The following is a 27,577-nucleotide window of genomic DNA, read 5'->3' as shown; positions in this document are numbered from 1 at the left end:
AGGAACAGATTGAGTCCATTGATAAATGTATGCGTGTAGTGATATATAGCATGTATGAAGCAAAATGTATATAGTACAAACCCAATTAAGGAGCAACAGAGCACAAAGCAACAGGTATGAGCCTTTCCACAGTCATGGCCAATCAACAGCACATACCAAAAGAAATATAATAGCAAGCAATTAATTCACAAAAGACCTGATTTTATGTTCTTTCTGAAGAATTTATTTATGTATTGTTTACTGCTGTCCAATAAGATGGGTATCAACATACAATTCCTGCACTTTGAGCCATGATGCAGTGCATGACCATTGAGGGCCGGAGTCTGAGATCACTAGTAGTTCATCCATTAGTTAAAATTCTGTGATTCACAGATACTTTCAACATTTAAACTGTTATATTAACATACCATTTCTTACAACTGTGTAAAAGATAGTTCATTGTCTTTAGGTTTGTCATTGGTGGTCAGGTCTTCGGCAACCTTTTCACGCATTCCTTCTGGTCGAAGACGCTTTTCTTGGTCTGTGGACCAAATCTCTGATGTTGTCTCGTCACCAGTGTAGACATTGGACAAAGTTTCAATTTTGGACCAGTTGTGATCCTTTTTAGTAGTCAGGTCTATTAGAAAGCTTCTCCAGTGTGCATTTCGATCGTGGATCTTGAGAATGAAAAAAAGAGAAACAACACATAAATCAAAATAATTATTGTGTAATTAATTAGCTTAAAGAAAACAAATCACAACACAAAATAATGTTCAAACTGCTGTTTTGTTTTATTTTCATATTACACACTCCCAGCGTTTTTGAGGTGAAGTGCAGTGTTATACTTCATCACACGTGTGCTTCACGGTACACAAAAGGCAAACATTAATATTTTCCGATTAGAGTGGACTACACCCATTCCTGTATTAAAGAGTCACCACAATACAAGATTGTCCCTCTAACCAGCTAAAAAGTAGGGGTGGGCGTAATTTGCAAAGCTCTGCGAAACGTAAAAAATCTCCGTGAGCTCGCAAAAGTTCAGCGAACACGCGGAATTGCTTGTTCTGCCGCTGTTTGCGTGCTCGGGGAGAAATATCTTGCAAACACGCATTCTGAAAGCGGGAACATGCAAAAAATTCCACGAAGCTGCAGATCGCGGAATTTTTGGCAATTCCACGTTCTCCGCGGAGCATGACATTACACAAATTCCGCAAATTCCACGAGCGGAACGGAATTTACAGCCCAGGCCTACTAAAAAGTTTTAAGTTTCTTTTGATATCTGGAGTTTAAAAGGACTCTAACACAGAAATGCCTTTCCTAGGAAACACTGCCTTTAAGATCCCCTGAAAGGCCATCTCTTCAACTGTGAGCCATTGCATAGCATACCCAGGCCCTCTCCGTAGTAACACATTCCTCCTCTAAGTAAACTCTACCACCCTGAAGCCTAAATAAACACATTTGCCAGCATATGTTCTTTATTGCAATGAGATTTGACTTCATCCTCATTCCTCACAATTTATCTACACTGCCTTTCTATTACCACTTCACTGGCAACGTCCTTATGCCTGCTGGACAGATTTCAGGAGCGCCATAATAGAAAAAATATAGCTAGTAAATTTTACCCATATGGCCAGTATTACCACCATTACTGGCAGGGATGTAGGCATATTTACATGGGATATAAGCTCTGGCACCCGCTGGAGGGCAACATTATCAGTGAAATGAGGTGGCAAACAGAGAGAGCTGCCAGGATATATCATAACTTCCTGGAGGTGGAAAAGATTTTCATAAGCAACACGTTGGTGATAAAAAAAACTACAGCCACGTGGTAATGTTACATTTAAGGCCATGTTCAATGGTTCTGTGTGGCCTTGGTGAGCAGCAAACCTATAGTCATAATCTGTCCACAGCTAAGAGATAACACAGTTGTAGAACCATCCAAAACAACAGGAATAGTGCAGTTCTTGGTACCAGGGACCATGTTAAACCACCAGGAGGGAGAGTAAAAGCAAGACTGTTCCAGCAAAGCTATAGTAGCAACTTGCACTACAACATAGCTATGATTAGATAATCCGTAAATCTGTCCAGTGAAGAACACAAGCCACAAAAGAACGAAAAACAAGCATAGATAAACTGCCGCACTTGTGGCCCACATTGCTGAGGAGCCAGATAAGTGCCTATGTGAAGCAGATTACCCACCAAAATGTGCACTATATATGAGTACAATGGACAGAGCAACACACTCCACCACACTTCATTCACATCCGACCACCACCACTCAAGAATTAAGGTTAACTTACACATTTCCAACACATTTAGTGACATGAATGACCACACATGCTAGACTTACCCCATTTCACACAACTGTTGCCTTCATAATGGCAGAGCACACATTGGAACATGCATAACACATAGTGAAATGTAAGTAGACTGCAACCATTGCTGAGTTCCTTGTATCAAGCTTGAGTGACCACAACCACATGCAAATGTTTGAAGCACATAGCGGGGTATGTATGGTAGGCATCAAACCTTTAGGGATTATTAGCTCACTTGCACAAAGCCCAGTGAATTCAGTAAGTCCTGCCATCTTGTAACACTATCAGGGGGCTGGTCAAGCAATCAACATGTTTTCAACATCGCACCACTTCTTAGAGTATTGGATAAATAAAATTACACACAAAAACACCCCACCTGGACCTGGTTTCTCCTGCCTGTGAAACAGCATAAAATATTTTACAAAATACGTACAGACACATGTCGCCTCAGTGTGGACATGTCAGTAAATGTTCTTTCACAAGCTTTGCATTTGTAAGGCTTTTCTCCTGTGTGAATGCGCTGGTGCCGCCGCAGTGCTCCCTGTTGAGTGAAGGTTTTCCCACACTGATCACAGAAATAGGGCCGAGTCTCTGCAGTAAAGAAGAAATATTTGAAGAAGAATGCTCTAGTATTATGAGCATCAGAAGCTCAAATATATGGAAGAACAAAAGAGCAGAACATGTCTAGTAGCTGTGGCAAGTTTTGATTATTTTTAGTTAAGAATCCGTTATTGATGGTTTGATTTGAATGTCTCATTTTGTATTCCATAATTTTTGCAGGTAATGCAATCAAATTTAAAGAAAATATATTCACTTAAGAAAACAAAACTCCTGTCAGGAAAATAAACTGAAACATTATCTTTATCAAAATATATTTACAAAAAGTTATTACTTAAGCGCAATTGACGGTTTACGATAAATGATTAAATAAGTTGTGTTGTTTTAAACTGTTCTTCAGTCACGTAAAAACAAACAGGTAGTAGTGTTCCCCAACAGGGAAATGTCCGCACATCCATTAGATAGTCAAACATTTGCCAATATAGAGAGGCGTGGAAATAAACAAATTGATCTCCAAGTATTAAACCTGGGTGCTTAATTAACCCTAAACACCTACTACCTAGAGGTGTTAATAGGACACCTAGATGTGCCACAAATGCAACGAGAAAGGACTAGAGTTTTTCTACAACACACCAATTGTCATTATTTAGTCATTTACAAATATGTCTCATCTGTGGGTATGAATAACCCCAATTACTCTACAGAGACAATATCAGCACTACTAATCCAGGAATTGAAATCCAGAACAATCAGTCTTCTTGTTTCTCAGTAGCCTTTATTTCAAAATTTCAATTGATTCATATAAAACTCCCAGCACACGACTTGCCGACACATGTTTAGTCTTTTTCAAAGACTTTTTCAAGGCATACACGTAGGTATCATAGATGTCCGAACCATGAAGAGACCAAGCCTGGTCACGCTTATACTGAACATATTCGAAATCACCAACTTGTTACTACGATCTCACAGGTGAGTTCCCAAAAATATATAAAACTCTGATCTTGTTAAATGACACCTGGCGATCTCTACGCAGTCTGGTAGTCAACCGTGAGATTTAGTTGTCCGTAAAATTAATATAAATTTCTATATGCGGGACAACTCCATTTCATTTCTACGATCCGTGTAAAAGAACTTAGTGCGCCACCTTCTCTTATTTCGATGTGGCAATAGTACTGTCACAGTCTACAGTCAATAAAACTTTATGCAGGCTTTCATAGTATCCCCTGCCCTGCATTCTGTGCGCCCTGCACCAGTTGTGGTCCAACCTTGGTAAGTTGAGACCTTCAATCAAGCGTCGCCAACAAAGAAAGCACGTATCGACCCTTCTGTACTCCAAGGGCTTGTTAGCTTGCCCCCATTCTTCGCAATCTCAGGGCCATAAAAGAGTGTCTCTGAGCACCTCTGCCATTGGAATGCTATTCTCTGTGAGTTCAGCAGCAGCATGCTCTAGAAAGGAGCAGTGATTGATGGCTCCTTGTGTTTTAGATCAGCTTGTGGGGAGCACTGTTTATTGCTTCTGGTGCTTTATTAGCGCGTGGTGACCACTTCGTTTGTCCCAGAGACCGGCGTGTCCCTTGTGACTCACGCCGCTCCAGTAGTGTAGGACAAAGCCCCAGCATTTCTCCGGGGTCCAGTGAGCCCTTTCTTATCTCACGTCCTGGGACAAATACTACTGTACTCGGGCCGCACCCCACCTGTGCGGCTTCCCCACCCCACCTTCGTGCTGCTGGAGCAACCAGGTCAATGGAGGACAGCGCGCCAGCTGAGAGAAGCAGCGAGTCGGTGTGGAGAGCCACTTGAGTGTAGCAGCGCAGCTCTGGCAAAAGGAAGCCTCTGGGAACAGATCTGTCTTTGAGGTCTGCCTCTATTCCTCGCAGAACCTTCCCCCCTCCTTGATGCTAAATGTGACGAGAGGCCGGGGGAGCCCCCCTCCCCTTTTTGACATGCTCTGATGGGCAGCACTGTGTCTTCAGTAGCTGCACCGTATGCTTGCGGGCGGCTGCACTTGGCTACTCTGTATGCCTGGGACTAAGCAAGGTCTACCCAAAAGAATCTACAGTGTGTGCCCCCCTCCTTTGGGCCGTACCTTGGGTCTCTTGATCAGTTGGGGCATTATGGACTAAAACCTCAACGGAGGCCCCCTATCACCTCTAGAATTTTGCCACAATACCGTAATACAGGTATAAGGTGCGCAGGACCTCCTGGGACCTACTTGTGATTCCAATTTACCATATAAAGTTTAATAGAAGCGCAGGTGCGCCTCGCCCTTTGTGTTTATGGTGATATATAGCGATTCATCTACTTTTCCTAATCTAAATCGCATTACATGCACTAGAGGTCTGATATATGGCATTTTTATTCCTGCCTTGTTCAGGATAAAAAGTACTATTTTAGTAATTGCATAGTATGGACAGTATGGATTAGTTACTTACCTGTAATCCTAGTTCTCTTCCAGGGGTATCCTCATCAAAGTCATAAGCATTAGAATATTCCCGCCCATGTGCGGGACCCCGGAAACACTATATTATATGTGCCCCACATATATATATACACTCATATATAATATATATACATATATATATATATATATATATATATATATATATATATATATATATATATATATATATATATAAAAACATGCAATAGCAGCCAAATAAAGAATAGAGCTGAAATATGCTCCAAAGAATTTCCACCATACATGAGAAATAAGCATTAGAAACATGAGAAAACAACACAAGGTTTGTTTTAGAAACTGTTTTAATGCTCAGAAAGCAGTAGAAATTCTCATAACTCACTGGAAGCATAGAAAGCTCCCAGGCTGCATTGCAAACACACAGTCTAAACAGACTGAAAAGCTAACCTGTAGCTGCATAGCAATAAACTGACACCGTGCCTTTAAGGCACCCATGACCCCCAGTATCCCATCATGCCTCAGGGGTGACAGTTAGGTCAGTTGTTCTTTTCGGAGACTGAAAATAAACCCAGTAACAGATAGGTTAACAATATCTCCTTATTAAAGAATGTCCTTTGCCTGGGGAGGCGGGAGGGTTGCTTATGACTTTGATGAGGATACCCCTGGAAGAGAACTAGGATTACAGGTAAGTAACTAATCCTTCTCTTCCAGGGGATCCTCATCAATAGTCATAAGCATTAGAATAGAATAGCGAGCCTCACCTCATCTCCCTGCGGGCAAAGGAGTAACAATACAGTAATAACCATATTAAGCCTAGTAACCACTAAGCTCGTACAGGCCGTAGGCTACCCAAATAGATTCCTCAAAGAGGCTTGTCCTACTTGAGTATCGGCCCTGGAATCAGATTCTAGGCAGCAATGCCTCGTAAATGTATGAACTGATTTCCATGTCGCAGCCTTGCATATCTCCGACATTGGAACGTCATGCAAGAAAGCTACCGTAGCGGCCTTCCCTCTAGTGGAATGCGCTTTGGGTGACTGCAACAAAGGCTTGCCTGCAAGCTGATAAGCCAATTTAATGCACGAGACAATCCATCTCGCGATAGACCTCTTGGCCGCTGGAAAACCTGTTCGCATAGAACCATAGTTCACAAACAGTTGATCCGTTTTCCTAATCCCTTTGGTCATTTCCAAATAGAACTTGAGTACTCTCTTAAGATCTAATGAGTGAAGTGACCGCTCGGCTGGGGTCGTAGGATTTGGAAAAAACGAAGGGAGGGAAATGGACTGATTTATATGAAAATCAGAAATGACTTTAGGCAAGAAAGCTGGATGAGCCCTTAGGACTACCCTATTGTGATGAAAGACAGTATATGGTTCTTTCGCACAGAGAGCCTGAATCTCGCTTACTCTGCGAGCAGAGGTAATAGCCACCAAAAAGGCCGCCTTCCAAGAGAGATGTTGTAAAGAGGCCTTGTGGATGGGCTCAAAAGGCGGTGACATTAACCTGGATAGCACCAGGTTCAAATCCCATGGAGGAGAAGGATTTCGCACAGGGGGATACACTTCAACCCCTGGAAGTCCTTAACCACTGGAACCTGAAAGAAAGAAACTTGATCAGGTGATTTTCTGTATGCTACTATGGCTGACAAATGCACCCTAATAGAAGCGTATTTTAAACCAGCAGTCGCTAGGGAAAGGAGGTATGGCAAGATGACGTCCTCCTGACCTTTAGTCGGATCAAGACTATGATCCCTACACCATAAGAAAAACCTCTTCCACCTGAACGCATAGGACGCTCTCGTGGAAGGTCTCTTAGCCTCCTTTAAAATGTTCATGCATTCCGGAGGCAAGTTCAAATGTCCGTATTGCAGGACCTCAGGAGCCATGCTGTTAAGTTCAGTGATGGGAGGTTGGGATGCATTATCCTCCCGTTCATCTTGCTCAACAGGTCCGGCCTGCAAGGAAGTCGTCTGTGTGGACACACAGACAGATGTAGAAGGTCCGGGTACCACCACTGCCGCGGCCAGTCCGGAAATATCAGGATCATTTCCATGTTCGACTTGCAGAGCTTGGAAACTACTCTCGGAATCAGAGCCAGGGGAGTAAACGCGTAAGCGAATGTCCCTGACCAATCCATCAGTAGAGCATTCCCCTGAGTCCCTGGACGGTGGAACCTTGACGCGAAGGCGTGGCATTTGGAGTTTTCGTCGTCTGCAAACAAATCTATGGTTGGACGACCCCAGCAACGAAAAAGTTCTTCTACTACTTCGTCGTTTAGCACCCAGTCTGGCTGATCTTCGAAGTGCCTGCTGAGTGCGTCTGCTTTTACATTCAACTCGCCTGGGAGGTGCACTGCCACTACCGTGAGGCCTCGAGGGAGGAGCCAATGCCAGATTGCCTGAGCCTCTCGTGAGAGTGGGCGAGATCGTGTGCCCCCTTGTTTGTTCAGATAGAACATGGTGGTCGTATTGTCCGTCTGAACTAGGACTGAGTTGGACTCTATCGCTGGTAAAAAAGCTTTGAGAGCCAGGAAGACCGCTCTGAGTTCCAACATATTGATGTGGTATGTCTGCTCCTGCGCAGACCACTGGCCTTGAATTTGAAGCGGACCCATGTGCGCTCCCCAACCTTGTAGAGAGGCATCCGTCACTATCGACTGGGTTGGAAGAGGTTGGTGAAAACGAACCCCCACCAGCAAATTCTTTCTCCGTGTCCACCATTTGATAGCCTCCTTTGTCGCTTGGGAGAGCCTGATGTGATCCTCCCAAAGACCTGTCGCCTGATCCCACTGATCCTCCAAAGCCTGCTGTAGCGGACGCATTCTCGGCCTGGCGTTTGGGATGAGAAAGATGCAGGACGCCATGGAGCCCAGCAGGGATGCTACTTGTCGAGCTGTTGGAAGCCGAGATCCTAGTAGGATTCCACATTTCTGGCTCATGGAAAAAAGTCTCTCCTCCGAAGGAAACGCTTTTCCCACTTTTGTGTCCAGAACGGAGCCTAGGTAGTGGATAGACTGTGTAGGCTGCTGGACTGATTTTTCCAGGTTCACATGGAGACCGAGCCTGTGTAAATGGAGTAGACACAGATGAAGATCGTGCTTTACCTGTACCGGAGATGGACCTTTTAGGAGCCAGTCGTCCAGGTATGGATATATGAAGAGCCCCATCTTGTGCAGAAAAGCCGCCACCACTGCCATGCATTTGGTGAAGACTCGTGGTGCGGACTTGAGACCGAAGGGTAGTACTTTGTATTGGTAGTGTTTGTTCCCCACGACAAACCTCAAGTACTTGCGATGTTGTCGAGCAATAGGGATGTGAAAGTATGCATCTTGCGGGTCCACCGAACACATCCAATCTCCGACTTGAAGATGTGGACATATTTGGTGAAGCGCCAACATGCGGAACTTTTCTCTGATGATGACCTTGTTCAAGAGTCGTAGATCGAGTATAGGTCCTCCTGATCTTTTTTGGGGACCAGAAAGTATCTGGAGTAAACTCCCTTTCCTCTTTGAGCGAGAGGGACCACCTCTATCGCTCTTTTTTGCAGTAGGATATTCACTTCTCTCCGGAGCAAGCTCAGCTGGTGAGGGCAAGAGCTCTTCGGAGGAATGTTTTTCGGAGGCGCACGGAAACGTAGCCTGTATCCATTGCGCAGTATATTCAGCACCCACTGATCCTTTGTGATGCTGACCCACTCTGCCAGGTGTTGCGAAGCACTTCTTCCCACTGGAGTGGGCAACGGCGCCAGAGGAAGCCACTGTTCAGGCTTTTCCTCCTCTCGTGGTGGTAGAGGATTGTTGATGACCTCCTCTACCTCTGCCGGGTTTACCTCGAAACTGAGACTTTCCTTGATTCTTATTTTGGGACCATTGAGGAGTTTGAACCCTCTGTTGAGCCCCTCTCCCCCTGTTGGTCTTGAAGCGGCGCTTGAACTCTTTCTTCTTTTCCAAGCCCACCGCTTTCACTGTGTCCAGTTCCGTCTTCATTCGGGCCATTTCCTCGTCAGCGTGCTCCTCTGAGAGAGCGGAACCCGAAAAAGGGAGATTAAGGATGCGATGTTGAGCATCTGGCTTCAGGCCTGTAAGCCGCAACCATGCAGACCTCCTAGCACAAACTCCATGTGAATAGGAATGTGCCGCCAGGACAGCACCATCCGCAGCCGTGCTTATCATCTGATTGGCTACCAGACATCCTTCAGTCATAGTCTCTTCAAAATCCTGCTGATCTTCTTTTGGCAGCTTGGATTTGAATCTTTCCATAGAGTCCCATAATGCTCTGTCGTACCGACCCAGAAGCGCAGCAGCACTAGAAACCTTAAGAGTGGAAGCAGCGGAGTTGCAAACCTTGCGACCCCAGGAATCCTGGGTCTTGCTGTCCTTGTCTGGTGGGATTGAAGAAGAGCCGGCAACTGCGTGGGTCTTCCTCGCCGCTGCCACAATTACCGAGTCTGCTGGAGGGTCAGATTTTACAAACACCGGGTCAGAAGAGGCCGGTTTGTATTTTTTCTGAATGCGGGCTGGCACCGCTCTGATAGCCGCCGGCGTCAGGAATACCTCATTGACAGGAACCATGATTCCCGGGACCAATGGCAGTAGAGGACGAGAGATCGCTTTTTTATGTAAAGTCTCAAAAATGACTGTTGTTGTAACCTGAGGGACAGACATTTCAATGTTCAACTTTTGAGCTCCTCTTTGCAAGACGTCTAGATACGTGCCAATGTCATCCACTGGGGAGGATCTGGACGTAGGACTGTCCGTTAGAGTAGGGGAGTAGTCCTTCTTAGAAGACTTGGTAGAAGAGGTGGATGAAGTAGACGGAGTTCGTCGACGTCTACGGTGATCACTGCGCCCCCTCTCTTTCGATCTTTTTGAACGCTCCTCCCGTCTCGGAGAGCGAGATCTGACCCGGTCCTCTGAACGAGGTTCTCTTCTGGGAGAGCGGGACCTTCTTGGAGATCTGGTTGGTGTCCTCACAGGAGATTTGCGCCTGGGAGGGCTACGCTTGTCCATCTCCTCCACAAGATCCAGAAGAGGAGATCTGTGATGTGAGCTGGCATAGTCTTGCATACGCTTTGCAGCCCCACACTCTCTCCAATGGTCCAAAGATCTGTACCATCTAGGTGACAGTCTGACTTTATCCGCTCGAGGGTCTGTCCGACGCTCAGGAGACTTGCGTACGGGACTTCTGGACTTTGAAGATGCAGCTGAGGAGCTAGAGGACCTCGAAGTGGAATGACGGGAAGCTGACTCCGTCACCATAACCACGTCTGAACCCCTCGACGTCGAGCGATCTTCCCTCGTCGTCGTGCGCCTTAGGGGAGTCGGCGGATCAAATAATCTTGACTTAGATTGCCTCTGCGAGGATGTATGGTCTCTCGACGTCGAACGTCGATGAGCAGACGCCGACGGAGTTCCCTGTCTCGACGTCGAGCGGCGATTACCGGCCGTCGACGGAGCCCTCTCTCTCGATGTCGAACGACGGTGTCCAGTCGTCGACGGAGGTTTACTCGGAGTCGAACGACGATGTTCGGTCGTCGACGGAAGTCTCTCCCTCGACGTCGAATGACCAAGCTCAGTCGTCGACGGAGGTCCTTCTCTCGACGTCGAACGGTGATGCCCAGCCGTCGACGGAGTCCTCTGCCTCGACGTCGAGTGTCTGTGTGACGACGGCGGAGGGGTATTGGACACCCTCGACGCCGAGAGTTGACGAGACACCGACGGAGACTGTATCCTCGACGCCGATCGACTTCTTCCTGTCGACGGCAGAGGGGTCTTGGTCCTCGACGCCGAACGTCGTTTCTTTGACGACAGCGGAGGAGTCCCACTTCTCGACGCCAGTCGACGTCTGGATGACGACGGCGGAGGGGTGACCTCCCTCGACGCCTGTCGTCGCCTGGTTGACGACGGCCGAGGGGTCTTGGATCTCGACGCCGACCATCGCCCGGTTGACGGCGGCGGAGTACCCTTCCTCGACGTCGGACGTCGCCCGGTTGACGCCGGCGGAGGGGATTTCGACGATAGAACTGGATCCTTCGACGTCGTCGACGTACCTGGTCTTCTCTTCGACGACGAGCCCGCCGTCGACGGTAGTTTAGACGACGAATGATCCACCGGTGGTTCTTTTCTCACCGCCGAGCCCGACGCTGAAGGTAAAGGGTGTGAAGACTTCTTTCTGGAAGATGTATGAGTCTTCTTGGAGCCCTTCTTCACCGGAGATCTTCCTCTTGATGACCTATGAGCTAGGCCATAAATGCGAATCCTCTCCCTGTCCTTAAGAGTTCTTCCTGACAGGTGTTCACAATGAGGACAGTTGCCTGGATCATGATCTTCAGGCAGACACAGGATACAGACGTCGTGATTGTCTGATTTGGCCTTCTTGTTGCCACAAGAAGGACACTTGTCAAATAGTGAAGGCATTCTCAGGAGAAAATGCTCACCAAACTGGCTGAAAAAGACAGTATCTTACTTGACTAGCTGTTAAACGTCGAGTAAGAGCAAAAAATTGTTAAAAGTGAAGAATTTTTCTGTCAAAAACCAGAAAAATAGTGGAGCTGTGTAACCAGGGTCCTTCTCTGAAGGAGCCGGAAAGAACAACTGACCTAACTGTCACCCCTGAGGCATGATGGGATACTGGGGGTCATGGGTGCCTTAAAGGCACGGTGTCAGTTTATTGCTATGCAGCTACAGGTTAGCTTTTCAGTCTTTTTAGACTGTGTGTTTGCAATGCAGCCTGGGAGCTTTCTATGCTTCCAGTGAGTTATGAGAATTTCTACTGCTTTCTGAGCATTAAAACAGTTTCTAAAACAAACCTTGTGTTGTTTTCTCATGTTTCTAATGCTTATTTCTCATGTATGGTGGGAATTCTTTGGAGCATATTTCAGCTCTATTCTTTATTTGGCTGCTATTGCATGTTTTTATATATATATATATATATATATATATATATGTATATATATTATATATGAGTGTATATATATATGTGGGGCACATATAATATAGTGTTTCCGGGGTCCCGCACATGGGCGGGAATATTCTAATGCTTATGACTATTGATGAGGATCCCCTGGAAGAGAATTATAATTCATGTCATTTTGGTCTGGTTTTATGTACAATATACTATATATCTTTATATAATCCTGTGTGGAGTCTCTTTTGTGGTGTCCTCATTGTGTTGCTGCGTGATTGTGTTGCACAAACACTTTACACATTGCCACTGATGATAAACCTGCCTGCTCTGCGCCAAGCAACCAGACCTTGAGCAGAGGTTATCTTTGGTGTGTAAGGAGTAGTTTCTGTTCTGTAACTCCAGTTCTGTAGTAGGGGTATCTCTGTTATAGTCATAATCTAGTGAATAGTCCCGCCCATGTGCGTGGACCCCGGCAATCAAAAATAATCTCTTAAGTTGTCAAAAAATTGCAGAACTGCAAAGACACTTAAGAGAAAATTTAAAGACAAATAATGCAGCCTATATCCACAGGCTACACTGTCCAGTACTTCAACTAGAAATTCCACCAAAAATCCACAAACAGCAAAGCCTGTCCAGATTTCCCATGCTTTTACTGCAAAAAAAAAACCCTCAGAAATGATAGAGAGGAAGGCCTGGACAGACAAGCCCCATAGGCTGCCATTATGTGGTTTAAACAGGATACTGTGCCTTTAAGGAAACCTTCTAGAACCTTCTCCCAGTATCCCAGAATGCATAGCAGGTCCCACTGACTTCAGTTCTTTTTGAAGGCGTAAAAACGCCAGACCTGTAGCATTACTTACATGAACAATTCTCCACCATGGGAGGAGGGCGGGCGCTTATGACTATAACAGAGATACCCCTACTACAGAACTGGAGTTACAGAACAGAAACTACTCCTTCTGTAGTAGGGGATCTCTGTGTATAGTCATAATCTAGTGAATAGAATGGCAAGCCCATCCCCACACCAAAGCGGCGGTAGAGAAAGAACATAACGCCACTACTGTGCGAACAAATTCCGCAGCGAAGCCTGCCCAACCTGAGCGTCTGCCCTGGCATCAGAGTCCAGGCAGTAATGCTTAGCAAAGGTATGAACCGACTTCCAAGTGGCGGCCTTGCAGATTTCTGCAATCGGCACATTACGGAGCAAGGCTGTCGTGGCAGCTTTGCCCCTGGTGGAATGAGCCTTAGGCTTACCTCCTAAGGTCTTATTAGCTTTTTGGTAACACAATTGAATGCAGGACACAATCCACCTAGAAATGGACTGCTTAGAGGTAGCAAGACCCGTCCTGACTGATCCATAATTGACAAACAATTGGTCTGACCTACGAATATCTTAGGTCTTATCCAGATAAAATTTCAACACCCTCCTAACATCCAGGGAATGCAAAGATCGTTCCGCCGGAGAGGAAGGATTCTGAAAAAACGTAGGTAAAGTTATGGTCTGGTTGACATGAAAATCAGAAATAACCTTGGGAAGAAATTTAGGGTGAGTACGCATCACAACCTTAGCAGCATGAAACACAGTATAAGGTTCAGTACAACACAACGCCTGAATTTCACTCACCCTGCGGGCCGATGTAATGGCCACGAGGAACGCCGCCTTCCAGGACAGGTGCTGCAACGAAGCCTTGTGAATGGGTTCAAAAGGCTCCTTCATCAATCTGGACAGCACCACATTCAATTCCCATGAAGGCGAGGGAAGCCTGACAGGAGGGAACACCTTCTTCAATCCTTCCAGAAAGTCTTTGATCACAGGGATCTGGAAAAAAGAAGTCTGTGAAGGGCATTTCCTGTAGGCAGTCAACGCAGCAAGATGAACCCTAATGGAATGAACATTAAGGCCAGACTGCGCCAAATGTAAAAGGTAAGGAAGAATGACATCTTCCTTGCAGGTTGTAGGGTCATGGTTCCTAGACTGGCACCAGATACAAAACCTCTTCCACTTGTAAGCATATGAAGTCCTAGTGGAAGGTCTCTTAGACTCCTTCAGTATGTCCATGCAATCTTCGGGCAGATTCAGATGTCCATACTGCACTATCTCAGGAGCCATGCCGCCAAACTCAAAGACGAGAGGCTGGGGTGTAACATCCGCCCCCCGAACTTCGTGAGAAGGTCCGGCCTGCACGGCAACCGAATGTGAGGAAGGAGAGATCGGTGAAGCAGGTCCGTGAACCACCACTGCCTGGGCCACTCCGTGGCAATGAGAATCATCCGAGCCCTGGACCGGGCCAGCTTGATGAGTACCGCCGGAATCAGGGGAATGGGTGGAAAAGCGTACAGAAAGCTGTTCGACCAGCTGATCCATAGCGCATTCCCCAGCGACCCCGGCTGGTAGTACCTGGAGGCGAAGTCTCGGCATTTGCTGTTTTCGGCTGTGGCGAACAGATCTACGTCTGGAGTTCCCCACCTTGCGAAGACTTCTCCCAGTACTTCGTCGTTTATGACCCATTCGTGGTTTTCCTGAATGAGTCTGCTGAGTTCGTCCGCCTGAACATTCTGCACACCTGGCAGATGGGCAGCCGTTATCGTCAGTCCTCTGGCCAGGAGCCAGTGCCAGATCGCCTGCGCCTCCTGTGACAGAGTGCGAGATCTCGAGCCCCCCTGCTTGTTGAGGTAGTACATCGTGGTAGTGTTGTCCGTTTGCACAAGCAGGGAGCTGGTCTGGAAGGACGGAAGAAAGGCCTTCAGTGCCAAGTGAACAGCTCTGAGTTCCAGGAAGTTGATGTGATAAGTGGCCTCCACCGGAGACCACGTTCCCTGAATCTGCAGAGTCCCGGAGTACGCTCCCCATCCCAGGAGAGAAGCATCTGTCACGACAGTCTGCGTGGGAATGTCCTTGTGAAAAGGAACCCCTCTGAGGAGATTCTCCGCCGAACACCACCACTTCAGAGACTGAAGAGCATGCAGAGACAGTCGTATCCTGTCGTCCCAGGATCCTTTCCTCTGATCCCACTGGTCCTCCAAGCACTCCTGCAGCGGTCTCATGTGCAGACGTGCGTGCGGCGTCAGGAAGATACAAGAGGCCATCGAACCCAGTAGAGAAGACACCGTCCTCACTGTCGTAGATGGAGTCGACATAAGAGCCTGAGCCTTCCGAAGGAGAGATAATCGTCGCTCTTCCGAAGGAGACACGCTTGCTGACAGCGTATCGATGGAGGCTCCCAAGTACTGTATGCATTGGACCGGAGTCGGGACCGACTTGGCCATGTTGATGTGCAACCCCAGCTTGTCCAAGAGAACGCACGTCTTCTGGAAGTGTGCTCGCGCTTCCGAGAAGGAGGATGCCTTGATCAACCAATCGTCCAGGTACGGGTAGACAAACACCTTGTTCTTCCGCAGGTGCGCTGCCACCACCGCCATGCACTTCGAGAACGTTCTCGGCGCAGACTTCAGTCCGAATGGGAGTACTGTGTACTGATAGTGATTGGTGCCGACTTGGAACCGCAGGAACTTCCTGTGTTTGCGTGCAATGGGCACATGGAAGTATGCATCCTGTAGGTCTATGGCACAGAGCCAATCCCCCTGTTGCAACTGAGGATAAATCTGATGCAACGACAGCATGCGAAACTTTTCCCTGCGAATCCACTTGTTTGCCTGTCGCAAGTCCAGAATGGGCCTGAACTCGTTCTTGTCCTTCTTGCGAACCAGGAAGAACCGGGAGTACAGGCCTCTTCCTCTCTGGGACAGAGGCACGTCTTCTATCGCCCTTTTCCTTAACAGGGTATCGGCCTCCACCTGGAGCTCTAGCAGCTGAAACCGCGAGCTGACCGGAGGAATCGATGGAGGCGGGCTGGTGAACCGAAGACTGTATCCATTGCAAACAATATTCAGCACCCACTTGTCCTGAGTAATTTTTCTCCACTCTGCCAGAAAAAATTGGATGCTTCCCCCTACCGGAGTGGGTAACGGATCCGGGGGAAGTAAGTCCCTAGGGCCTAGACCCGGCCTGGCCCTTGGGCGCCGGAGCCGACTGCTGGCCTCCCCTGCCCCTCTGGCGCTTCTGGAACGGCTTACGGAACTGCTGTTGCTGTTGCGAATGTCCCGAAGCCTGGCCACGTCCACGGCCTTGTCCACCGGACCGCCGTTGGAAAGGGCGGTACGGCTTCTTCGTCTCCTTAGGCTTCTCGAGGCCCACCGCCGTGAGCGTCTCGGCCTCCGCTTTCATGCGGGCCATCTCGTCGTCCGCATGCTGCCCAAAAAGAGACTTGCCGGAGAACGGCAGGTTGGCCACCCTCTGCTGTGCGTCCGGTTTCAGGGATGTAAGACGGAGCCAGGCGCGACGCCTCTGGTTGACCCCATGGCAAAACCCATGAGCAGCCAACAGGGAAGAGTCCGCTGCCGCACTGATGATCTGGTTGGCCACCAGCATCCCTTCACTCAGCACTTCCTGAAAATCCTCACGCTGTTCACGAGGCAAGTGCTCCGCAAAACGCTCAAGGGAGTCCCAGAGGGCGCGGGCGTACCGACCCAACAGCGCCGTGGCACTCGCAGCCTTCATGGAGGTGGCGGCTGTTCCACAGACCTTCCTCCCTGCCGAATCCATCCACCTGGACTCCTTATCCGGGGGGACCGTGGATGACGGAGCGGAGGCATGTTGTTTGCGTGCCGCCGTCACAATGACGGAGTCCGGAGGGGGTTCCGCTCTCAGAAACGCCGGATCCGAATCCGGGGCCCGGTACTTCCTCAGCAACCTAGATGGCGCCGCCTTTGCCACCGCTGGGGTGAGGAAAAGATCCATAGCTGGTTCCTCCAGGCCCGGTACCAGAGGCAGGAGAGGGCGAGACGAGTGTTTTTGGTGCAATGTCTCAAAGATCACTGACGTCTTCGGCGTGGGCACCGTCAGGGGTATGCCCAGCTTCGCAGCGCCCCTCAAGAGGACATCCTGGAACGCCACCAGGTCATCAATTGGGGACACCCTCGTATCCGGTGATCCTGACAGGGTAGGGGAACGCTCCCTGGAACCAGAGGATCCCGTGCGGGAGCGAGACTCGCGCCTCCTATGGCGGCGTCTCGACCGCGTGGATGATCTGTGTCGCGACCTGTCCCGCCTCCCAGAGCGAGAGCGAGAGCGAGACCTGCCAGTCCGTGGCCTCCCCACCGGTTTCCGTGGTGGGGTCCCCCTCGGAGCCTCCTTGGGTGCAGGTTTAGGGGTCCCCTCAGGAGGTACAGGCAAAAACGGCAGCGAAGTGGACCTCGGCGGAGGAACCTTCGACTGCGGTGCCGGCCCACGCGGAGGGACCGGTGGCGGCGGGTCGTCCGCTGGAAGTGGAGGCAGTGTCGGAGGATCCTCTTCAGGCAGATGAGGAGGAGTGACCGCCTTAGGAACAGGTGTATGCGTCGACCGAGGCCGAGAAGGAGTGTACACCGCAGAGTACACCGTGCCCTGTGATCCTTTAGGCGAAGGGGGCTGAGAGCCCGCCCCTTCAGCCGGAGACCGCTTCCTCTTGCGTCCCCCACTGGAAGCAGTGTGACTCCTGGGACTAGAATCCCTCTTGCGACGCTTTGGAGATCCTGACCGACTCCCAGACGTCGACCTCCGTCTGCTCGACGTCGAGCGTCGCTTTTCCGGCGTCGAAGGACGTTTCCTTAACTCCGGCGTCGAACGCCGCCTCCGCGACGTCGACCTCTTCTTCCTCGGCGTCGAACGCCGATCCCTCGACGCCGAACGCCGATCCCTCGACGCCGAACGCCGACCCCTCGACGCCGACCTCTTCCTCCGCGACGTCGCATGCCTCCGCGACGTCGAGCGGTCCTCCCTCGACGACGAGCGTCGCCGCCGTCGTCTGGATGCTCTCGACGTCGAGGATCCCCTCGACGTCGACCGGCGGTGTCGCCTCGACGGCGAGCGCCGATGCCTGCTCCGTCCATGACGTCGGGATGCAGCCCTCGACGTCGACGACGAAGACGACGTCGACGGCGGCTTCGTCAGCGGTGGCTTCGACGTCGAGTCGTCCCGATGTCTCGACCCGGAGCCCCGGGGAGAAGGGGAGCACACCGCCGTCATCCCTCTCGACGTCGACGCTACCGACGTCGACGGAGACCTGGATCGCTTGCTGGGCTTCCTGCCTCTGGGGAGCCCCCCAGAGGCCTCAGCAGAGGCAGAGGGAACCCTCCCTGACTGCCCAGACCCACCTGCAGCCTGCAGGCGCCTCTCCTCAAGGCCAGACAGCCTGATCTTCGCCCTTTCCTTCAGAGTGCGAGTTGTAAACTGCTGGCAGATGACACACTCCTCAGGGACATGATCTTCAGGGAGGCAGACGATGCAGATCTCATGGGGATCACCTCTGGCCTTCTTCCTCTCACATGCTGGACACTTCACAAAGAGTCCAGGCATTTTAGAGCCCTAAAACACCTGAAGCAGCACACAGAAGAGAAGAGAAAACCAAGAGAGTAAACTGCAACACTTTTAGAATACAAAAGTGCCAAAACATGCAATAAACCCTTGAAACAAGGGAGAGCTCAATGCCAGGGTCCTGTAAGCAGGAGCCGGAAAAAAGAACTGAAGTCAGTGGGACCTGCTATGCATTCTGGGATACTGGGAGAAGGTTCTAGAAGGTTTCCTTAAAGGCACAGTATCCTGTTTAAACCACATAATGGCAGCCTATGGGGCTTGTCTGTCCAGGCCTTCCTCTCTATCATTTCTGAGGTTTTTTTTTTTGCAGTAAAAGCATGGGAAATCTGGACAGGCTTTGCTGTTTGTGGATTTTTGGTGGAATTTCTAGTTGAAGTACTGGACAGTGTAGCCTGTGGATATAGGCTGCATTATTTGTCTTTAAATTTTCTCTTAAGTGTCTTTGCAGTTCTGCAATTTTTTGACAACTTAAGAGATTATTTTTGATTGCCGGGGTCCACGCACATGGGCGGGACTATTCACTAGATTATGACTATACACAGAGATCCCCTACTACAGAACTGACTTGTCCTGAGTAGAGTGGTGGGTTCTGCCTGGTTTAGGGGCATATCCTGGTCAACCATAAATCCCATTTCTAACACATTACTTTGTTGTTAATCTTTCATAAGGCTCTGGGCTGCGCTTGACATTCTCAACACTGAAGTATAATTAAACTGTAGCGCTTTGTTGATGAAGCTCATGATCAAGGCAAATAATTATTATCTACAATCAATTACAGAAATCCAGCAAATCTGCAGGGCGCAGAACCCAATTGACGAAAACATCTTCATGGATTGTTTCCAGAAATAGACAGAGGTATAAGGAATAGCCGTTGAGTGGATATTAGCTGTGGGCTGTTACGCATGCCATAGGATAAGATCATAATTGGCTCCTCTAAATCAAAAAACATTATATATGTGAGAAAGAATCGGGATCATCTCTGTCACCATTTCTCTTCAATATCTACACATAGCTGCTAACTCACATAAAAAAGCTTTAATTTCTAATGTATAAGCATAACAGAGGGAGTGTGGGTGTCCTAATGGGCAAAGCACAGACTCAAACATCGTATATTCTGATTTCCCAAATGTCCTCAGAGCAGCCATAACTTCTGCGCAGAAACACAAGAACCTACAGATGTTGTTTGACACAGAAGCCTTCATGTGCTGGTAAATGTGGTTGTCAACAGGACACACGTTCTGCTTCTAATGCTCAAGTAGGACTTCCTGTTCCTCCAATCCAAATACAAGGTGGGTACCACAAAAGCACTGGTGCTATTAAACAGACATCACAAACAGAGGAAATGCAAAGACTCAAGAAGCTTGGAAAAACTGATCATGCACCCTCTGTTGTAAAAGCCCTTTATTGACTCCTGTGGTACATCAAATCAGGTTCCTCATCATGAAGGTTTTCTATACATAGTATGACATCAGCAAGTGCCCTGGCTCCTTTGAGTGACTGGATCCAATCAAAGAAACTTCAGTCAGTCAAGTCTGATTAGTAGTGTCAAGGCATCGTATCAGCCTAATGAATACTGATGAGGCAGGATTCCTGTGAATACCGGAGTCACCTCTTTGTTCTGTTCAGGATTCAAATATCAGGCACAGTGCAAAAACCTGGCTGCTTCACATCACATACACTGCATACAAAGTGTTGTACCCCAGCCAGTAATACACCAAGCAATGCATATGTGTTTTAGGAGCACCAAACCTGAAGTAGCACTGTCGCTTGTTGAAGCTAACTATGAAGAAATTAAGATGGAAATTGGTGAAAGCAACTGTTTCCAGGTACTAAAGAGAATGTGTTTTTTACGCTTGATTAATGTTGCCAGCACAGCTGAACATGCTATGAGGGAGCTCCCAGTAATTCTGGATTATGTACCTTCAGTACGAAAGCAACATGATCATTCTAAAAAGTAAAGATGTTATTTACCTAGCAAGTGTTTTGAACACAAACCTGGTCTTTACTGAAATAACTTCATCCAAGACAACTGACATACTGCAAAAGCTACAACAAATTGAACAATTATCACCACAAGTCATCCTTGCCATTACAGTAACTGGGAACACCACACACAAGAACCTCCCCATACAAGGACAGTGTTGCTAACTACCAGAAATTCCTGCAGAAAAGCAGACACACTGGCCATTGCATATAGTCACAAAACCTTTTCATTTCATCATGATCCACAACAAAGTCACAGCAAGCACTGTCGGCATATCGTAGGGCCATTGCTGCGATTTTGGATGCCTAGAAGAGCTTCTGAACTAACAAGAACAACAGAGACCACAGACCCATTTCTATTTCAAAGATTATATATTCATCATCTGGATAGGCATGCATGGCTCAGTACAGCAGCTTCATATAGGCTTTAACATCTTCAATTCGATGCATAAAACCCACCTTTAAACATCGCATCAATGCAGTCACCATCCTTGATAGAACAATATTCATAAATCAGGACCTTCCCTTAAAAAAAGCACAGATCAAGCTGAGAGGAAATTGGTTAGCCCTATTTATTACATTGAGGACGCAAAAGGGACAATTGATGGACGGAAATCAGAACAAATCAAAACATTCATCCCCAAGAGATCTGGGTTAAATCCATCATCATTTGCTGGGTGTGAATGTTTTGATTTGTTCTGCATCCGTCCATCAATTGTGTGTCTTTTGCATCCTCACCCTGATGGAGCAAGGTTTTGTACGTAAATAAACTTGCTCGGATTCAATCCTCTCGAAATAACATGTAATAATGTAACCAACATGTTTGTAAATACTAATAAGTGCACCACACAACATGTATTTCATGTAGGTGAAGCTTACCAATGTGCTTTACTAAAAAATAACCTGAGTGAATTAAAATGGCGGTTGAAAACGCAGGAAGTCTTCTGCGCATGCGTCAACTGCATCTACGTAGTATGACGTCCTTTGCTTTGGTGGGAAATCTTTGCAGCTGTACAGTAGTATATAAAAATGAAACTGACATGATAATGCACATGTTACGCTGAAACTAAACCTCGCTTGTCTCACTAAACTGCTAATGCAATAGCTAAATTAAAGTAAGGGAATTAGAGTAGGAATAAGTGGTATACAGTGCATACATTTATATTTGTATTCTAACATGTTTTTCTTTGACTTTATTATTAGTTCGTATTTGGGCCTGGAGGGTGACTGAAAGCTCCATCTTGTCATGGGGGAAGCAGGCGCATTGAACATCAAAAACTTCACAAAATGACATTGAATCACTGCCAAATGTACAGTGACTAGAAGATGCGCCTGGGAACTGCACCTCTTGACCCGAAGAGGGGAAGCAAAAGACTAAAATTTTATACAATGTTGTAACCCCCATGTGAAATGTGGGTGGGAAAATAAAGCATGGGAAATTAAGTAAGGGGAGGGAGCATAAAGCAATGAACCTAAGAAAATTGACATTACAAAGTATGGTGTGATGACTTTTCCCCATCTCATTGTCCAATCACCAGTAGGGAATACACAAATATTGAAACATTTGGGGGTGGTACATACATACTGAGAGTAGTATAACTAAGGTAGGCTCAGCCAGTTTAATTTGTAACCGACTTGTCAGACTTGCAATCGACCTGTCACTGACCTATCATTGCTGCAGAAGACGCTGGAGGCCACGGAGGTCAGAGACGCTGTCCGAGAACTCTGACAGAAGAATCGAGAACGGATTGACGGAGAGAGAGAAGAATCGGAGAGATCACTGAAGAAGATGAACCTGTCCAATTAGAAGGGGAGAATTGAGAGCAGTACTAGAGAGGGGTGTAACGCTGGTGTTGAACTTAGAAGAGGTTACCTGTCCTGTCCTACACCTGTCCTGAACTGTTGGCTACTGACTACTCCGGAGTCCCTTTTTTCAGCCCTTGGCCAGGGATTGGTCCTCACACCATTCTAGGTAAATTTAATTCTATGTGGCATGTCCTTGTAACGTTTTCCTTTTCCACCTATCCCAGGTACCAACGTCATGAGATTTTACTAAGTCTTCATGTCTTTACTTAAATCATTATTTCTCTTCGAATGTTTTGGTGTTTGACATGTATTTGTATTTGATTCACAAAATATTGCATAGATAAAGGTTTTAGCTCCTCCCATGCTCATGACGAGCTCAGCTCGTCATGAGCCACGGTGGGCGTGTGCATAACAGCCGCAACGCTTGCACGCGGGGCTAATTCCCCCGCTGTGCTGATCGTTCTACAAAAACGGGTGTAGCCATGACGAGCTGAGCTCGTCATGAGCACACGGCCACCGTGGCTCATGACGAGCGGAGCTCGTCATGAGCACCGGGGTGCTGTGCGCGCCCCCCACCCCCAGCACAGCGGGGGAATTAGCCCCGCAGGCAAGGGGTTCAAACTCTCCCGAGTCTGTGGTCATTGAGATAAAAGGTAAATGTCATTTATGCCTAATATGCAAACAATCTGATCTATCCACCAGAGGATATTGAGAACGAAGGTGATAAGGAATTGGTAAGAAATGGTGTACAGGTATAATTCATTATAAGGTCAAATTAAACCCTGATCACTAGCGCAGGATTGCCAGCTTATTGTATGAACGCGGGTCCCGGGCTCACTGTGCCACTGAATTCAAGCTATCCTGCCGATGAGGGTTGAAACCCCGAAACCGGTCCTAGGGAAAAATTGGGAAAAGCTCCTGGTCCAGACAATCTGGACGTGTGGCTGGGTCCCTTAACAGCAGCCTTTAATTCCATCCTAGCGGACGGTGTGGTCCCAGATCCCTAGAGGTAATCCATAAAAAACGGGGGCCGGGACAATCCTACTAATTATCGTCTAATCGCTCACTCTCGCTACTGGATGGTGCAGATCAAATCTTTACCTCCCGCCTGGAGACCTGGATGGAGGACAACTGCATAATAACTCGCCTTCAAGCCGGCTTCTGCAAGAGGTAGAGCACAATTGATCAAGACCTGCGACAATATATGATTTGCTTAAAGTACGTAGCTCTTCGAAAGTCATCTCCCTTTCTGGTTTTAATAGACCTAAAGACTGCTTTTGACCTGGATCAGACTACATTTTGGGGCATTCTGGATTATGCTGTTCCCAAATACCTGTTAAACCTGCTAATTAAACTCCAAACCAGTAATACAGCAGCCATAAAATATGGTCATAAAGGCGAGTGCACAACCATATTTGGCATATATACAGGGGTTAGGCAGGGATGCGTGTTAGCACCAATTCTATTTAACATCTTTATCAATGACATGGGGAAGCAGCTTAACGAACTTGCCCAAGATGTACCTAAGCTTAAGAATACCCAAATCCCGATCCTTCTATTCGCAGACGATGCAGTCATTTTAGCATGCACAGAACTGCCAATTCACCAGTTATTAGAAGGATTTGAACTTTTGTGTAAATCTAGGAAATTAAGGACCAACATACAGAAAATACAGTTCATGATAATGAAATCAAAGCCCACGTTAAAATAGACTTTCAAGATCTATGGAAATCCAATAGAACAGATTAAAAAATTCAAATAGTTGGGTATTCGGATTGATGATAAGCGTCCTTGGGGCACCCAAGTAACTAAGTCGAAAGTGGTTCTCTCCCAAGAAGCCGGAGTGGTTCGGAGATTTACAAGCAAGTGTAATAATCGTAGGAAAAAGCTTGCACTGACTGCGGATAAAACCAAAGCAATAGCCGTAAGCTCTTATGGCGCTGAAATCTGGGGACATGTAAATGTGCAGGCCTTACAAAATGTGGAAAACTCCTTCCTGAGATGATTGTTACACCTATGTCTAGAGACACCATTGGCAATTCTCAGACCCAAATTGGGAATGACTTCTGCAGCAGAATATATCGCTTTTCGGCCAGTAAGCTATTGGATATGAGTACTCTACCGAAAGAGCCTGACGGACATCCTGAGATACCTTAATTGTAAATGTTTGCCATGGTTTAGAAACATTTAGTATATCCTGAAATCAATGGATTGTCTAGAATTATGGCTTTACCCAGATAACATGACTAAAGCCACTTTACCATGGGTGATGAGGAAATTCTGGGCTTTCATGTGGCAAAAGCATAGGGCTACAAAAAGTGCCCTAGTATCTACAAATCTGGATCTGAAACTTCAACCCTGTTGGGAGCCTTTCCTTGACTGGATTGCGCCACCTAAAAAAAGGGCTCTATACCTCAGATTTAGGCTAGGTATATTACAGGTTCAAACCTATACCAAATCCTGGTCCAAGGGTTAATGTCAGAGAGCTGGAATGTGAAACTGTTCAACTTTGAAGCATTTTATGCTACTCTGTGCTAAGTCATTAGCCTCCCCGAAGGCGGTACCTCTGCCTCCTGTTTTTAAAACACTGTACGAGGAGTTGTAAGGATGTCCTTTCATTTTGTTATAGAACTGATCAGTGGGAGATCTATCAGGCTGTGGCATTATACATTTTCGCTGCTTGGAAGGGAAGATGACCGAATACAACATAGGGATGGGAGAGTAGCAACCGTAGCAAGATAGAGACTCAAGGGATATTATTATAATATTTTATTCATGTCTGGAGCATCAGGTTGATACTTGGAACAAATTGTTGTTACAGATCTAAATTGCACTTGCCCTTTCTTCAATGGGGGAACTAGGGCGGTGATTGGAGCCTATAAATGGTAGAGCTTTACTGAATTTTTACAAGGTGGTCGATGGACATATAGGTCTATCTCTGGCATCAATATATTTTTTTAAGGCTTTGCCCTGCACAGATGCACTTTAGCTGGCACCTTTGTTATTTTTGCACATATAAGACTCATGAGGCGCCTTAATACTTCCAAGCCATCATCTGGCATAGTCAAAAATTACTTATAGCACTCTTCTTCGCTCGTGGCATATTTACAATACTATTCCTTGTCTGCCCTCTTTTTCTTTCATACCCATGAATCGTTGTACATAGTTTTGCCGTTTTAATTTAACTAGATATGCTATATTCAGTCCCAGTTTCCATTTAAAAAACACCCTTGATCTAACACATCTATGATTTTATTTGTTGTACCTCCCAACGCAGCTAAACTACACCTTATTCCTGATGTAGTGGAGGTTGATAGACACATCCATGTTATCAAGGGAAGCCATGCAGACTAATTGCAAACCCAATGAGGTGTTCAACATATTCAGGCAGTAGCTTGCATCTATGAAATTACAGAAGGGAGGTATTCTAGCATAAGGGAACATGCTGAGGGGAATATTGTAACATTGTAGTATTTGGGGCATGTATTATTATAATTAAGCATAGGCTGAAAATTCGTTCCGCTCGCGGAATTTGCGGATTTTCCGCGATTACGCGATCCGCGAATCTCGCGAAATCGCTGTAAAATCCGCTAATCAGCGGGGACGAATTTTCAGCCAAGCACTTACAGCAGTGGTTCCCAAACTTTTTTGACCCGTGGCTCCCTTGACCTAATTGGCAGTTGGCCGTGGCTCCCCACCATTTTTTTACCTGCGCACCGGGGTGCCGCGGCGCACCCTTTGGGAACCACTGGTCTACATGAAGAATCAAGCCTAGACGTGATGAAGGATTCCGAGAGTAGCCATCACTATCATAAAACTTTATTTGCAACCAGTCTGCCTTGCACCCTTCTCCCCTCTGCCTTGCACCCTTCTCCCCTTCTCCCCTCCGCCTTGCACCCTTCTCCCCTCCGCCTTGCACCCTTCTCCCCTCCGCCTTGCACCCTTCTCCCCTCCGCCTTGCACCCTTCTCCTCTCTGCCTTGCACCCTTCTCCCCTCTACCATGCACCCTTCTCCCCTCTGCCTTGCACCCTTCTCGGCCACCCCCTTTCACCCTTTCCACCCAATGGAGGGGGCTGCCACCTGAAACAATGGCACCATTTCAAAAGCATGATGGACTCCCCACGCCTAAAAATGAATGTGTCCTTCTGTAACGCAACTGGCGCTAATGTTAAGCGCTCTGATGCCTTTCGGTGGAGTTTGCGCTATATAAAACTGCAAAAAAAGACTTGGTAGGGGGACTTGTACTGCTTTTGGGGAGCACTGAATCAGATGACGTAGTAAAATTACAAAGAGCACGGCGCAAGAGGCTTTTCACATCAGCATAAATTCGTAAACAGCCTCTGACCCCGCACCCACCCACCCAACGCTCTCCACCAGGCCTCTGACCCTCTACCCACCCAACGCTCTCCACCAGGCCCCTGACCCCGCACCCACCCACCTAACACTCTCCACCAGGCCTCTGACCCTGCCTGCTTCTACGTGGGATAAAGGCGATCCTAAGGACTCCCCAGACATCCCCTTGTGGAAAACCAACATTAACGGCTAAATTACAACAACAATGAAAATGAAGTAACAATTTATTCTTAACAAAATGCTCTCTTGCAGACTCTGTGAACATGGGAAAATGTGTAGTCCCTACTTGTGAGATGTCTTTTCACTACATGCATTCCCCCACTGAGGCAGTAAAAATAAAATAAAAAGTGTGAAATATCGAATAGGCAGAGTGGGGACACATGAGATACTGGAATCAGTCAACAAAACAACAAACCCTCAAACCCTCCTTAACCAGTTCCAAAGGAACGTAAATGCGCTTTTGAAGACCTGTGAAAAACGTACGTGTTAAGACGCCAGAAACAGCAGCTCGAGCTGCAGCAGCCCGTGCTCAGACACAGGCCGGAGGATGAAGGAGAGATGGGAGAGGCAGGGGTGTTAACTTCCTTTTAGCCCCTATAAGCGTGCAGCCTGATCACAGGTATCAGGAGGCAGTTACAGAGTCATCATTATGCATAGCGCTTTCGCGCGCTAATGGCCCTGTTAATCACAGAGGAGAATTTCCTTTGTCCCTTTGTCCCCCCCAGGGTGCACTCCAAACTCTGGGGGGATATATCCCCCTCGTCCCCCACACTTCCTACGCCCATGTCTTGGGGTCTGTGATTACACCCCAGGTCGCTTCAGTGTAATTTAAGATTTCCTTCGGGAA

General features: G+C 47.4%; 1 protein-coding gene across 2 annotated transcripts in view; it reads right to left on the bottom strand.

The window, feature by feature from the left end:
- Positions 1-200: 200 nt before the first annotated feature.
- Positions 201-27,577, bottom strand: part of LOC144763675 (uncharacterized) — a 130,096-nt gene continuing 102,719 nt past the window's right edge. The window contains exons 6-7 of one of the 2 annotated variants that reach the window (XM_078649500.1): positions 2,728-2,885; positions 201-656 (exon numbers count right to left, since the gene is read on the bottom strand). In XM_078649500.1, coding sequence (XP_078505626.1) covers positions 414-656; positions 2,728-2,885 — 401 coding nt within the window. In that variant the 3' untranslated portion in view covers positions 201-413. The remainder of the gene's footprint in view (positions 657-2,727; positions 2,886-27,577) is intronic. The other variant, XM_078649501.1, reaches the window with a different exon arrangement.

This window comes from Lissotriton helveticus, chromosome 6, assembly GCF_964261635.1.
Source record: "Lissotriton helveticus chromosome 6, aLisHel1.1, whole genome shotgun sequence".
In the NCBI taxonomy this organism is placed as follows: Eukaryota; Metazoa; Chordata; class Amphibia; order Caudata; family Salamandridae; genus Lissotriton; species Lissotriton helveticus.
Note: the sequence above shows the minus strand (reverse complement) of the source record. Positions and strands in the feature narration are given on the sequence as shown.